The sequence below is a fragment of the Talpa europaea genome (assembly GCF_964194135.1).
Source record: "Talpa europaea genome assembly, chromosome: 15".
Classification (NCBI taxonomy): domain Eukaryota; kingdom Metazoa; phylum Chordata; class Mammalia; order Eulipotyphla; family Talpidae; genus Talpa; species Talpa europaea.
This window is the reverse complement of record NC_140083.1, coordinates 12,172,744-12,187,428: the sequence shown is the minus strand read 5'-3', so window position 1 is coordinate 12,187,428 and position 14,685 is coordinate 12,172,744. Positions and strand designations below refer to the sequence as shown.

The 14,685-nt window shown below is 41.9% G+C and overlaps 1 protein-coding gene across 1 annotated transcript in view; it reads right to left on the bottom strand.

Annotated features, from left to right (window-relative positions):
• The window catches only part of PAH (phenylalanine hydroxylase), a gene marked incomplete at both ends in the record, with an annotated part of 52,025 nt that extends 41,733 nt beyond the window's left edge, over positions 1-10,292 (bottom strand). The window contains 2 exons of the mRNA XM_084255563.1: positions 3,274-3,381; positions 10,233-10,292. Of these exons, the coding sequence (XP_084111689.1) occupies positions 3,274-3,381; positions 10,233-10,292 (168 nt within the window). The remainder of the gene's footprint in view (positions 1-3,273; positions 3,382-10,232) is intronic.
• Between the last annotated feature and the right edge of the window lie 4,393 nt (positions 10,293-14,685).

The window sequence follows — 14,685 nt, the reverse complement described above, 5'->3', positions numbered from 1 at the left end:
CTCCTGTTGTAGACCCTGGTTTTCCTTTGAGGAGCAAGGATGCCTATAGGTGTTCCTGGTAGTCAGGGGCTAAGAAAGCTTCGTCAGGTAGAGTCATGCCAGAAAAGTCAGGTAGTCTAGGCTCACAAAACTGTATGTCTCTATTTACTACTCTGAGCATTTACTGAGGTTTGTTAAATATCCCGGGTGTAGCTCTGCAATGTTCGGGAGCACTGAGGGGTGTCCTGTTCACGAAGCAAGGAATTGACTGTAGCAGCATTTAGCAATGGATTCATAGTGTGTAAGTGTGGGAAGTGTTTCTCCCTCTGTTGTCAGTGTTAGAGGAACTGGATAGATTTTATCTTGTGTCTCTGTCAAGGAAAGATAAGTTTATTTATACCATCATTTTTGCTTTGATTTTCCCCTGCCTTTTGTAAACTGTTTTTTAACAGTAGTAATGCTTGAAATTAATGCCTTCTAGCACCTTCTGTAGTAAAGATGCTGCCTTTACGTGGTTTGAAATATGTTGCTATGATTTCTACAGTGTCCTTTTGTCCCTGAAGTAATAGAGAGTAGTACTCCTCATCCACAATGACCTTCAAATATTTGAATAAGACCATTGCTTCCTTACTCCATCTCTCTTCCAGTCAGATAATCCTAATCCTTTAACTTTATCATGCAGCCAAGAATAACTTAAAGATCCCTGATTCTCCATGGCCCTCTGAAAATACACTGCCTAGATATATTGAGAGCAAACATTTATTGAATTCTTACTATGCACCAGATGTTCCTGTGTACTTTCCATATTGAAAGCAAACATTTATTGGATTCTTACTATGTGCCAAATGTTCCTGTGTACTTTACATGTTTTAATTCACTTCATTTTCATAACATTCTACAATAATACAAGTTTATTATTACTTTCATTTTAAAAATGAGGAAACCAAGCCACCAAAAACTTAAAGCACTTTCTTAAGGTCACCCAGGTTATCCCAAAGAGTTTAGCTCTAGACAGCATGGCCAGTGCTGTTTTACTCCTTAAAACTCCAAACCTAGATTATGACCAAGAGTCTAGCGTGCATAACTCCAAAATAGCCTAAGTTTAGTGGGATATTAGCATCTGCAAGATATTAATGGGTCTTGGGGGCCTCCCTGGTGGTGCAAGGGGTTAAGATGCAACCTATGAAGCTGTCCACAGCCACTGTAGCATGAGCTCGATCCCTGGCCAGCCAGGAAGCAACCCACAAGACATAGCAGACCTCTCCTGACTCACCCACTGCTCCACTTAGCAGTGTACTTTGGTCAATCTGCCTGTTCTGTTCCCCGCTCTGTCTCTGGTGTATCCTCTCACCCCCCCACACACACACACCTCTGGCCTGTACCCCAGCTCTTGTATGCATAAATAAATAAATCTTTAAAAAAAGACATTAATGGGTCTTGATTGGATTGGACGATGCAAATATGTCTACAAAATGGTAAGGGAGGAAACACTGTATTTGCTTCCTCTCTCCAGATACCCTATAATCTTCATGTCTTTTAATTTAATTTTATTGAGGTAGCACTGGTTTGCAATATCATATAAGTTAGAGTGCAACTTCTTACCTTTTCAAATGTGCGATAACACACCACACCTGACACCAGATTTCTAATATGCTCTACCTGGCAACATCCAGCCTCCAACCCTCCACCCCTCCCCCACCCCCTCTGGTAGCCACCATTTTATTGTCAGCATCTAAGGGTGCTTTCATTTTGTTTTGTTTCATAATGAGCTTCATTACTTCATATTTCATATATTAATGAAATAGTATGGTATTTTTCTTTCTCTTTTTAACTTATTTGCCCAGCATAATCACCTCAAGTTCCATTCATGTTGTTGCAAACAGCAAGATTTCATGTTTTTCCATTGTGTATATATTGCACACATATCACAGTCTTTAATATGACTTTCTAAAATCTAAACATAGACTTTCCCAGACATATTTATGCTAGGAAACATTGTCTAATAAAACCCCAACTCACATGTTGAATTTGGTAGAGTATTGTTTAGTCAAACACGCCCTAAATTATAGTTGAGATTCTTTCCTTTGTTTTTCCATTTTTAACCTTAGATTTATTTTATATGGTGTAGAAATTGAGTGTTCACTGCTGCACAGACAACACACTTCATCAATAACCCAGTAAATGATAAGTTTCCTTCTCTGAAAACGATGGTTATAATAGCACCACTGATTGATCAGGAAAATTGATATTTTGGATAATGCCTTTTAAAGTAAATCCAGATACATACATGTGCACAAACATACACACACATCTTGGGTACATTTCATCCAGTTCTGGTAATTTAGTTACTTGTGGTTCATTTATTAGGTTGAAAACACACTGTTAATTAACTACTATTTAATTTATTAACTCTGACTAAAGCCTGACCTGTCAGGGGGGGAATGTTGATTAACTATATCATACCAGGCTAAAATATTACACAGGAGAATTTTATGGATATATTCTTTCTCGCAAACAGTTTATCATTCAGAAAGTACTCTACCTCTCTTCTCTACACTACTTGCTCTACTCAGCATCCCTTCCCACTTTGGATAGCCAAGGTTAATTTTTTTAATATACTTTTTTCCCATCAATTTTAGATTTATAGAAAAATTAAGAGGATAAGATAGTGAGTCCCCATAGAGTCACCACCAGTCTTCCCTGTTATTAACATATTAGTGTGGAATATGTGTTAGAATAATTGAGTCAGCTTGGCATGTTATCATAAACTAACGATCACACTTTAGTTGAATTTTTTTTTATTTTACACTTAATGTCTTATTTCTATACTGGTATCCCAATTTCTCACATATTCCTTCTTTTTAATACCTTGACAGTTTTGAGAAGTACAGGTCAGGTATTTTGTACAATGCCCCTTCATTGAGATTGGATATTTTTCTTATAGTTACACTGGGGTTTGATCCCTTGGCTGAACTACCATTTATTGGTTTCTCCACTGAAAAGTTAGTCTCCCTCCATTTCTCCAGTGTCCTATTTGGAAAAAAGTCACTGCATGGACTTTACTCAAAGAGCAGGCAATTAGTTACACTCTCCCTCTTCAAATGCAAAGTCTCTACTTACATTATTTGGAATTCTCCTGCTTGATAGATTATTTGGAATTCTCCTGCAAAGCTGAGCTAAAAATCAATTCTTCCAATTCCAGATCCTGGTCCTGTTTTTTTACTGTAGCCAACTAGAAAATGCACAGTAGTCCACTATGCCATTATTCAACTCAGAAATGAATAAAACATTTACCTCAAATAAGCGCAAGACTTTGGCCAGGGCACCAACTTCTTCTTTGAGAGAAAAGATCAAGGATACAGCACCATTTTGATTGGAGTTGTCTTCAATGTAGCTTGTCTCCTAGAGGATTAAATGTACTCAGTAAAAATGTTTTCCAACGCTGAGTAACTTATTATGGTGAAACCTCTAAGGAAGAGGCAGGCATAAACTCTCTTTCAGTTAAGTCTTGGAATACAATGAGCTATTCTGCAGATAAGTCAAGGACAGTGATACTTTCAATGATGCTCCTAGGTCGAATTTCAGTTTGGGAAGCTTTGATTATTCACTGATGTCACCAGCCACTGTATAAATTCAATACCTTTTCAATACCTTTTCAGTACCTACCATGCCAGGTACAATTAAGTCTCTGAGAGATACAAATGCATGCATTTGTCCCATGCATTCTAATGTCCCACCCTTCAGTTCTTCAAAATCTGCCTTACTAAATACATACGCAACAAACCAAATAACCAAAAGAAAGGTCCTTAGAAGTCTTCTAATTTGATTCAAAAGTGTCAAAACACTGAGAAATACAGGAAAGTGCTAAGAATAGAACACACACAGGTCTTGGTTTCCAAAAACCAGGGCTGGAATATTCTTTTCGATTTAACAGGAAGCACTTTGTGCAAATCCTTTAGCCTACTTAGTTTCCTCATCTGTAAGATCAAGCCCTGGCAAACAGTATTCAGACAATAAAAGCCAAAAGGATAAAATAGTTTAAATAGAATATTAAGAGAGTCTATACAAATGGTGGGAATTTTATAAATAACAATACACAAGAATAACTTCTTGGCCTCAGGCAAAGACCTCAGGGAAGGATTAATTTATGCACACATGCTGGAATCTGAGATACTCAATTGTTGAAAAAAGAATTACAAAATACTTAAAAGTATACAAATAACCTATGGGAAGGTGGATGTCTTAAACAAATCAGCAAAGAATGTCAAGGATCTAGCATTTTCTACATGCGTATGAGAGCAAACCGAAGTGGGATGAGGGTGGGCATTCCAGAAAAATGTTTGCCAAAACACATAAATTTGTAAATAAAATTTTAAATTAACTTCTATGAAAAAATACAAAGTTCCATTGCCCATAAATAAACAGAATGTACCTAAGACTGAGACAGAACAAATATGCAGAGCTATTTCTCTTTTGTAAGCAAGTTAATGAAATCAGTGGAATGGATATTACATCATCTGAGTTAGGTCATGTTGGGCAGACTTTCCTAGAGACTCAACATAATAAGCTCTGCAAAATCCTATGACCCTAAAGATAAAATTCTTTTAATTCAGAGAATCCAGGTTTGCTCAGAACCTCACTGGAAACAACGGTGTTGGAGCAGAAGCAAAATTATCAGCAAGTATGACTAAGAGGGATCTTAATCCCTTTTGAACTGATGTAGCCACATCTAAGGACCATGATGTTATCTTTCTAAAAAATTTCCATCTACCATTTATTAACAACCTGTAATGTCCCATGCATTCTAAAAAGCATTTTATTTGGATTATTCCACTTAATTTTTATAACAATCAGGAAGGCAGGTTTTATTCCTTTTTTTATTCCAAGTGCCCCCTATTATTGATAACAAAACTAAGACTTAGCATAGTAAGATGCCATAAATTCCACAGTGAGCACTGTGGTCAGCATCAGCCATGCTGTTGGGTCCAAGCATACTGTTTATGGATCACAACGTCCAGAGATTCTACCCAACTGTGTCCCTCTTCTAAACCCTGTTAGAGATGTCAGTCTTCTTTCTACCAGAGAAAACTGAACTCTTAGTCCTTTTTGGTTTCCTTAAAATGACACAAGATTCCCATTTCTAATACACTTGGCAAGCTTCCTTTCTGCTGGCCTCCAAGAAAAATATCCTCGATCTGCCTGAACCGATGTCTCCAAAGGCCAGGGAAATTTAGACTTGACACCCTCCATGTCATCTCCTTCCCACTTCTGTGCCTGTCTAGTTGATCACAAAACCAATCTGACCTCCAGTTGATCACAAAATCAATCTGACTTGTGGAGTTAGGCCTTCCTTTGCTCCCACTGCCAGCTTGCTAAAATTGTTCTTAGTGATCTGCATTGTTCTAACCTGGAGAGATTGCTGCTAGTTTCCGTCTACTCAAAATTTTTCAGAGGTTCACTTGACCAGTAGGATAAAATAGCTTTCTTACATCAAGAGTCTCGGTGGTACTTCCACCCACAGGAACCTCCCCTCCAGCAAACTAGTTTTCTCCTTGTCCTTTCTTCATTAGGGTAAATGCTTTGCTTTCCCCACTTCCAAATATCTCATCCTACATTAAAAGCCCTCTTGGGTCTCAGCACAGAAAAACTCTGTACTCCTCAGCCAAGGTGAGCAACCCGTCCTCTGCCAAGGTGAGCAATCCCTCCTCCACCTGTGCATTCCATTTGGATTCATGGGGTTGATAACAGTTGATGCAGAGCTAGAGTTGTCTTCAGAATTCATCTAGCTCAACTCCCTCATGTTGCAAATGGAAAAACTATGGACCAAAGAGAGAAAGTGTGACGCACCTGAGATGACACAGGTGAGTGGAAGGTCAAGAACCCCAACTCCTACAGATCAAACATTCAATATGATTCTCTCCACTATGCATATCATGTCCATATTAAGACTAAGGTGTCTCTTTCTTGCACAACAGGGGCTGCATTCCTTTCCAATCACCATACTCATTACCACTCCTAAAAGCCTTCATCTTAAGGGACCATGCCTGGCTCATTTCACTCTCTGCATTCCCTCATACACTTTCTAAATCAGGGTTTCTCAATAAATGTTCCTTGGATCTCCACTCCAAAATTATCTGGAGATTCCTGGACCCACCCAAACCTATAAAATCAGAGTCCCTGATATTTTTCAGATATTCTTAGAAATATGAATAAAAATAAAATCTTTATTTTATTTTTTTTTAAAGATTCATTATTTATTTATACAAGCACTGGGTACAGTCAGAAATGCAGGAGGGTGAGAGAATTCACCAGAGCCAGAGCAGGAAGCAGAACAGACGGACTGATGAAATACACTACTAAGGGGAGCAGCGGGTGCTGCAGGAGAGGTCTGCCTGCCATGTGGGACCCTCGCCCATGGCCAGGAATCGAACCGGCACTGCAGAGGCTGAGGGCAGCTCCGCAGCCCAGCACTCAACTGCTGTGCCACCAGGGAGGCCCAGAAATCTTTATTTTAGAATCCGTATTTTCCAAAGCATCCCAGATAATTCTTAACCATGGACAGTTTAAAAACCACTGATAAAAATACAGAATAATTTTTAATAATGACTTTTCACAAATGTATCTGCAAATTCATATCTACCACATGTGTCATTACTCTTTATTGTTATTACTATTAATAATAAGGCCTGCCATTGATCGAGTACCCATAGGTACCAGGAGTCACACTTATGACTTTTAACAGTTAGTAGACATCATCATTGGCAGTAATTAGTATTGTTCTAAGCTCATGTAGTCCTCACTAACGTCCCTTGAGGTGGGGGCTACTGTTTTGCAAGCGAGAAAATGGACTCAGCAAAATTAAGTAGCTTCTCCAAGGACACTGAAGCAGTGAGCACAAGAACCTAGAACTGAACCGTGATCCAAAGTCCTATTCTGTCTCTGAGTGACAAACCCAAAGCAAGGACAATAGTTTCACCTTTCAAAGTCTGACACTCCATTTTTTTAATCTTTTATTTTTATTTTTACTTTTTAGTGAGGGTCTTTAAATGAAAGGAAGCTCGTGGACATTTGTGAAATGATGTAGCCTTCAGTGGCTTCTGATGTTGGCACTGCTATGTTAATCCAGGACAGACTCTTGGGCAAATCTCTTCCACAATTTGTTTTTATTGGTTTACAATCTACACCTTTTTTGTTACTATAAGCATGCAAGTTGATTTGGCAACACATGAATACCAAGGATTAAAAAAAAGACAGAGAAAAGCAGTCTAGATAAGAAGAAATAGGTGGGCCTCTCTGGTGGCTCAAAGCTTTAAGTCTCAGCACTATGAAGCTATAGGCAGCCATTGCAGCAGAAGTTCGATCCCCAGCCAGGGAGCTGACCCACATAGCACAGCAGACCTCTCCTCTCTCACCCGCTGCTCCCTCAGCAGTGTGTTTCAGTAGATCCACCTGTTCTGTTCCCTACTCTGTCTCTAGTGAATCCTCTCACACACAGCCCCCCCCCCCACTTCTGACCTACACCCCAGACCTTGTATGCACAAATAAATAAATCTTAAAAAAAAAAAAAAAGAAGTAGGGCTGGGGGAAGGAATTTTACTAGCAGCCAGGAGAAAGAATTTTGATTGTTGAGCAATACATTTAATGAAAGACACAGTCTGTTCAATTGTGTCCAGAAAATACATTTGTTTTCTTTGAAAAAAGAGTAGTTTTCAAAATTACAAGCAATAGCACACTTTGGCAAGGAGAATCCAAAGACACTGACTTTCAGTCCTAGTCTTTTGGGGGTCATGGCAAGAGGGGTGTATTTGTACATGTGGTTATACACATGCGCATGTGCATCACTAGTGTGACACAACTGGAAACCAGAGGCAGGCACCTGCCATGCTCACAGACAATCTCCACCTCTGTAGCCAGCAACCACCTACAGGAGGAAGCATGGAAGAAGGCATGCAGGTGACAGGGTCAGATTTGAGTTTAAACACTGGCTCTGCCACTTACATCTATGATCTTTGAGTTGTCCTCACCTTCTAATCCATACCCTTATCTATTTTGCTTCATAGCACTTATGTCTGCATGAAATCATATGACCCAGAAGGTTATATTTTTTATGGTCTTTCTCCTTCACTAGAATGTAAGTCTCACCGGAGCAGAGACTTATAGATCAATAAGTCTATTGGGTAAATGAATAAGTCAAAACATCTCTTGCAGGACTGTTGTTCTTGTCACACTTGTAGTTATTGAAATACTATCATATGTCCTTCAAATTTATGTCAGAATTACACCCAGCATGTGCAGCTTCAAGAAGGTATAAATAATGTCTCTTGTGGGCTATCAAGGCTAAAAGGAATCCCAAAGACGATTTCTAGACCAAAGCTTCACCCCCAATTTGATAGATACCAAACCTAGCCTCCTTGCCCCGATTAGATGACTTCCCCTGAGCACAGCTTAGGTTCATTGGAGGTGGAAGCCCAGGTGCCCAGATTCTACATCCAGCAACTTTCTGTGATGACGCCTGCAGCAGTCACTGTGCCTGACTTGGTGCCTGTCCCTCCTGTTCTGTTCCAGACCCACTTTGTTGAGTAACAAATCAGTTCTGCCTAGACACCCTGGTACTTCCCCACTCCATGAATGGTATCAGCATCTTCAAAGACATTATAGACATCGTTTCACCCAATTCTCATTTCCCAGTGTTCAAGATGACTGAACTGACTCCGAGGATGTCTGGGACTTCACCTTAATGAATTTTTAATTAAAAAGTAACTACTTACAGGTTGGCAGAAACCAACTACCAGCTAAATATGACCTTCTCTGAAACTATGCAAAGATGAGGGTTTTTTTTTTTTTTTACTTTTTCTTCTCTCTATAGTTACCAAGGTCATTATGGCTAAAAGCCAATGAGCTAAACATTAACTGTAACCAATCCCAGTTCATGCAATTCTATACTTCACCCCCAACTTTTTCCTTTAAGACACCCTTAAACAAAGACCCCAGTGGGACACAATCTGAATTTGTGTTCCCTGATTTCTAAGTTTAAGACCCCCAATTAAATGCCACTGTTTCATTTCATGATAATGATAATGATAATAATAATAATAAATTTCATACCAATCCTAGGATGTGGATGTTTTCATTCCTGTTCTTCATGTGAATACTTGAGCTTCTCTGAATTTAAATACCCTGCTTTTGCACCAAAGAAAGTAGCAAGACGTGCTTCAAATCCTCCTATTCCCCACCCCCACCCCCCCCCAGTCATTGACAGTTTGTGGTTCTCAATCTCCCAAGAGCTCCACAAGTAAATCAATTAGTTCCCTAATCTCCCACACTGATGTGGGCCCCACTGCCAGCAACGCAGAAACTAAATACTGACAGAGCATCTATTCTGGAATGCTTCTGACCTCCACAATTTCCCTCTTCGACATGAGGTTCTCTAACCTCCCAAACAGTGCAGTTCAGAGAAGTCTCTTTCAGGACTCAAGAAAGTCACTCCAAAGTGCTGCAGTCTCTCCACTGACAGCAAAACATCAAACTCCCTCCCCTCTGCTGTTTCCTGTTCTCTAGATTATTCTCACTGATCCCACAGGTGATAGGTGCCTGCCTGCTTGCTGGCTCGCAGGGGTGAGCTTTCAGGCTATCCCTACAATTCAGAGCATGATAAGTCAAAGAACATATCTCAGCTGTTCATCTCAAAAGAATGATAACAAATCCTGGAGCATGAAAACCATCCCAGGCATTATCCCCCAGCCACATTTCAGGTTCCTGCAGATTCCAAGTTTGGTGCTAATGGCTGTTTATTTTCCACTCTTGACTTGTCTCCCTCCACACCTAAGTGGGGACCTCTTCACACCTCATTTTCTCCCCAAAGTGAAAAAAAAAGATACAATTTCTCATCATTTTGCCCCCTCAGTACCTGGCGGAAGCCATCTCCTAGACATCACAGAAGGCAGGGGGAGACGCTCCTACCTCCACCCCCATCCCAGATGGTTAAGGACCAGCACTTGGGCGCAGAGAGGGATGGTGGCTTGTTCAAGACACACAGCTAGTTTGTGGCAGCTCTGAAAGCAGACCCCCCAAACCCTAAAGTGTTCTTTGCCCCTGAGAGTCATACAGGACAGATACCCTGCCACTTGGCCAGCGCGTAGCTAAGAGGACTTGATCATCCTCTTTAGAGGAATTCAGTTCCCCAGAGCTGCTAAAGCTAGAAATACTGACGTTCCCCAGACCTCTTTCCACCCGGGCCAGCCGCCCTGGCTCACCTGTCCGAAGTCGGAGAGCTTTCTGGCCAAGCCTCGGGTCTCCAGGACCGCGGCTGACATGCTGGATGCCTGCGAGCGCGCGCTCTAGCTCTAGGGTCGGGCGCAGGTTTGCCGCCGCACGTGCTGCCCAGGTTTTTAAGGGAGGGAGAGGGGCGAGGTTCCAGGTGTCTCCGGCGCAGGAACACCCCCCGGTGGGTGTTGTCCTGACGCAGGGGGCTCCGGTCACGGGGCCACCCCGAGGGGAAGCGCCTGGAGGGTGTGGCGCCGCGGGGAGCGGGGACTTGGCTGGTGGCCCTGGAGGGAGGGTTCTGGCTGGAGGGGCGCAGCCCTTTCTTCTCCCCCTACGGGGTGGGGGGGCTGACACTTACCCACTTTCCCAAGACTAGGGAACAGGTTTTCTGCCTGGGGTAAACCTGAGAGCGCAGGTAACACATTACAAGAATCCTTCCCGCTTCCTCCCGCCAAGACGCAAAGCCGGGCGGGATCCTAATTTAGCTGGGATGGGGGTGGGGAGCGTCTCTTTTTTTATTAAGTACTAAGCAAAGCTGCTTTTCTGTGTTTAACTTCAGAAAACGACAAATAGGCGAATCCTGCAGCTCCTGAGCAAAGGTGAAACCTGACGTGGGTTGAAACCCAGCCATGCGTCGCGTCCCGAGGTGTTTACCTGGCTGGTGCGCCCAGAAGGGGACTGCAGAGCTACTGGCCAGGAGGTTTCACGAATATGAATAAAAATGAAGTAATGCGTTAGACATTTCGAAGGTTCTCGAAACACTCAATAAATGGAAGATATCACTAAGAAGTATGTGGCAACAAATAATTTTTGAGAACCTGTGCTGTGTGCCAGGCGGTGTTCTGGTTATTGGCACACAGGGGCAAATGAAATAGAGGACACTGCTCCCCCGCCCCCAGCCAGGGGCCAGGCTGCCATTCTGGGGCAGAAGCAGAAAATAAACAACGAGTCTTCTTTTTATAAAAAAGATTTATTTATTTATACAAGAGCTGGGGTACAGTCAGAGGTGCAGGAGGGTGAGAGGATTCACCAGAGACAGAGTGGGGAGCAGAAAAGGCAGATAGACAGAAATACACTGCTGAGAGGAGCAGCGGGAGAGACAGGAGAGGTCTGCCGTGCCATGTGGGTAGCTCCCTGGTGGGCCGGGAATCGAACCTGTGCTGCAGAGGCTGCAGACAGCTTCACAGCGCTGCTCTCAACCTGCTGCGCCACCAGAGAGGCCCAACAACTGAGTCTTCTGAAGAAAATAGATGGGGAGGGGTTGGGCCAAGAGTGAGCCGGTGAATGTTGGAGAACAGCTCCTGGAGGGAGACAGGAAGGTGTCATTCACCACAATTTTTTAAAGTCAGGAATCTGAGATGATAGACACCTGGTGAGGCAGGACACATGTAAAGATGAGCAAGCACTGAAAAGTCAGAGGCACAGAAAGGATGTGCGGAACCAGACCCTGAAGGCCTTGAGTGGCTGCCTGGTATTTACCCAGGAGAGGGTAATGGGCTGAGAGAAAACAGGCCAATAATAGAGGTTGCTAGAAATCTACCCTCTCTCCTCCCACTGCTTCGACGGACTAACCAAACATCTGCCAAAAAGAAAAAATCTCAGCTTGGGACTCAAAACAAATGTGTGCTATCCTGATTCCAGCACTAGTTGGCTGTGTGGTGCTAGTTAGGTGTGTGCCTCAATTTCGTTGTCTCTAAAATGGGGGTGAGGGTTAGCAGTGGTCATCCAGGACTTAGAGCCTCTGTGACATGCCAGGATTATTACTGGGAGCTGAGAATACATATAGAATTAAATACCATTTCTGTGCAAGAGTCTTTGGGTATCTGATTATTTTTTCCTCTAGTGAGTTGGAAGCTAGGAGTTGTTGACTTGACAATAGAAGGCCAACAACTTGACTTCCACCATCTGGAGAATCTGGATCTTTTGTCTGACTCTAGTTTTTTTGCTTCAGTGTGGCAGACACAAAGTGAAGTTGTCCTCAGCCCCAGGTTTGCCTTACAAAGATCAGTTCCTCCCTTGAGGCTGTTGGAATGCTGAGGGGAGCAATGGATTTGACTGCACCAGAGGTGACAGTTATGCCATAAATAAAGTGAACAGCAACAGCCACTTATTTCCAGGAACCACTATGTTCAACATGGTGTCTAGCTCGCTGCATGCATGATTTCTTCCTTCTGCTCCCCACCCTTATGAACGATGCATCCCAGCTTTATAGGTAAGGAAATTGAGACCTAGAAACTTTATATTGACTATGTCTCAGTCAATTCCAAGGAATTGCTTGTTAATTTTCTTCCTTTCTTTTTTGAAAAAAGGACAGCAGTGATTTTCCCCCAAATAATAATTATGCTTCTTTTTTCTTCTCACGCCAGCTAAAACTGGGATTTTTTTAATTCCATCTCACGTAAAAGTGTCTCCAACCTGCATTGGAGTAAAACACACTTAATTGTCTGGTACCTCAGAAAAAAAACACTAATAGCTTCTTTTATCTATGCATTGAGATAAAAACTCATTTCAGATAAACTTGTTTGTGAGGTGAATTTTGTAGATCATTTTTACACTAGCTTCTTGTAAGTTGGTTGGGAAAAAAAAAGTGTGGATAATGAGGGCAGTGCCTAGTCCTGAGAAAGTCACAGGATTTAGTGCAAGTCTAGAAGCATCCAAGCATTCAGCCTGTGGGCCTTTGAGATACTGGGCATGGCCACTAAAAGTGGGCACCATGTCGCAAGAGGAGCATTTGTGTACACAGTAAACTTAGAGTTGACCTTCAATGATTAGAAGTTGAAGATTTCCCAACCACTGAAGGCTATCAATCCCTTTTTATTTAACTTCATATGTAGACAGCTGAGTTAATCATAATCTATGAGTTCATGGCACATAATAAAACACCCCAAGGCCCCTTTCTTGTTTTATTTATTCATTCTCTTTGATCTTCTTTCCCCACATTAATTCCCCTCCCCCAGAGGCAACTCCCTTAATATGCTTGGTATGTAGCTTGGGATATTTGAAATGATTGGACATATTTGATTGTATGTAGTCTGTGGAGGTAGTAGAGTTTCTGACATTTATCTTTCAAACATATTTTTAGGATCTGTTCATGCTGCGTAATGTGCAGAGACTTTTGCTTTCCTAACTGATAGTGTTCCCTCTACCAGTGTGCAACCTCTACATTAGACTGTCTCTGGCCTCCCGTCACCCCAAACCACGCTATGATTACCATTCATGGTTCTCATCCTTGTGCCCTGATGGACTCATTTGAGAAGTTTTCTGGGGTAGAAGGGTGGGGTCCTGAATCACAGGGTGCATGCATTCTTGACTGCACAAAGTATTTGTCAGGTTGTCCTTCAAAATGGCTTCTACTGGTTCAACACTCCCACCAACAGGGCAAAAGTCCTTGCTGTTGGGTATCTCCAAACCCTGGCATTTTACCACCCTCTGATTCTTTGCCCATCTGATTAGTAGGAGAGAGGTACAACTTTGATGTTTTATTTTGCATTTCTCTTATACAAGTGAGTTTGAGCATTCTGTTTATTCACTTATGCCATTTAGAGTTCCTTGACTGTGAAGAGTTCATTATCCTATCCTTTGCCTATTTTTCTATTAGGATTACTTTTTTTCCCTGTTGATATGTGGGAATGATTTGTATGGTATAGCTATTAGCCCCATGGCTTTCTCAGTGACTGAAGATATTATCTCCTTATCTCGTCAGATCACTGCTATTTGGTATCATTCCTTGAGAAAAAAACTTCAATCATAAAAAAATATCTTGACATTATTTTTGTGTGATTTGTGCTTTGGGGTCTTATTTAAGAAGTCTTTCCTCATCCTTAAGTTACAAAAATATTCTCTTCTTTCTTCTGTCATCATTATAATCTTTTTTAAAAGATTCATTTATTTATGCATATAAGAACTGGGGTACAGACCAGAGGTGCGGGGGATGAGAGGATTCACCAGAGACAGAGTGGGGAACAGAACAGGCAGGCTGATGAAATACACTGCTGAGGGGAGCAGCGGGTGAGATAGGAAAGGTCTGCTGCTCCATGTAGGTAGCTCCCTGGTCGGGGATCAAACCCTTGCTGCAGAGGCTGTGGAGAGCTTCATAGTGCTGTGCTTAACCCCTTGCGCCTCCAGGGTGGTACTGTCATCATTATAATCTTACCTTTCACATTTTGATCTTTAATCTATGTCTCGTTGTATGTGAGATACAGAGATGAGCTGGCTGTTTTTTTCTTCTTCCTCCGTATCATGAATCAACAACATGTAAAAGACTTTCCCCAATTGAATTTTCATGTCAGAATTTTCTGAGTTGAGATTAAAGGATCTCCTCTCAGAGAAGGGGAGCAGGGAATGTCCCTTTAACTTTTGGTATGTCAAGCTTCTGACTCTGAAGCTTGATTTCATTCCACTGGCTTATTCCGTTATGTTCCTCTTGTGTCACTAAGCTTCTAT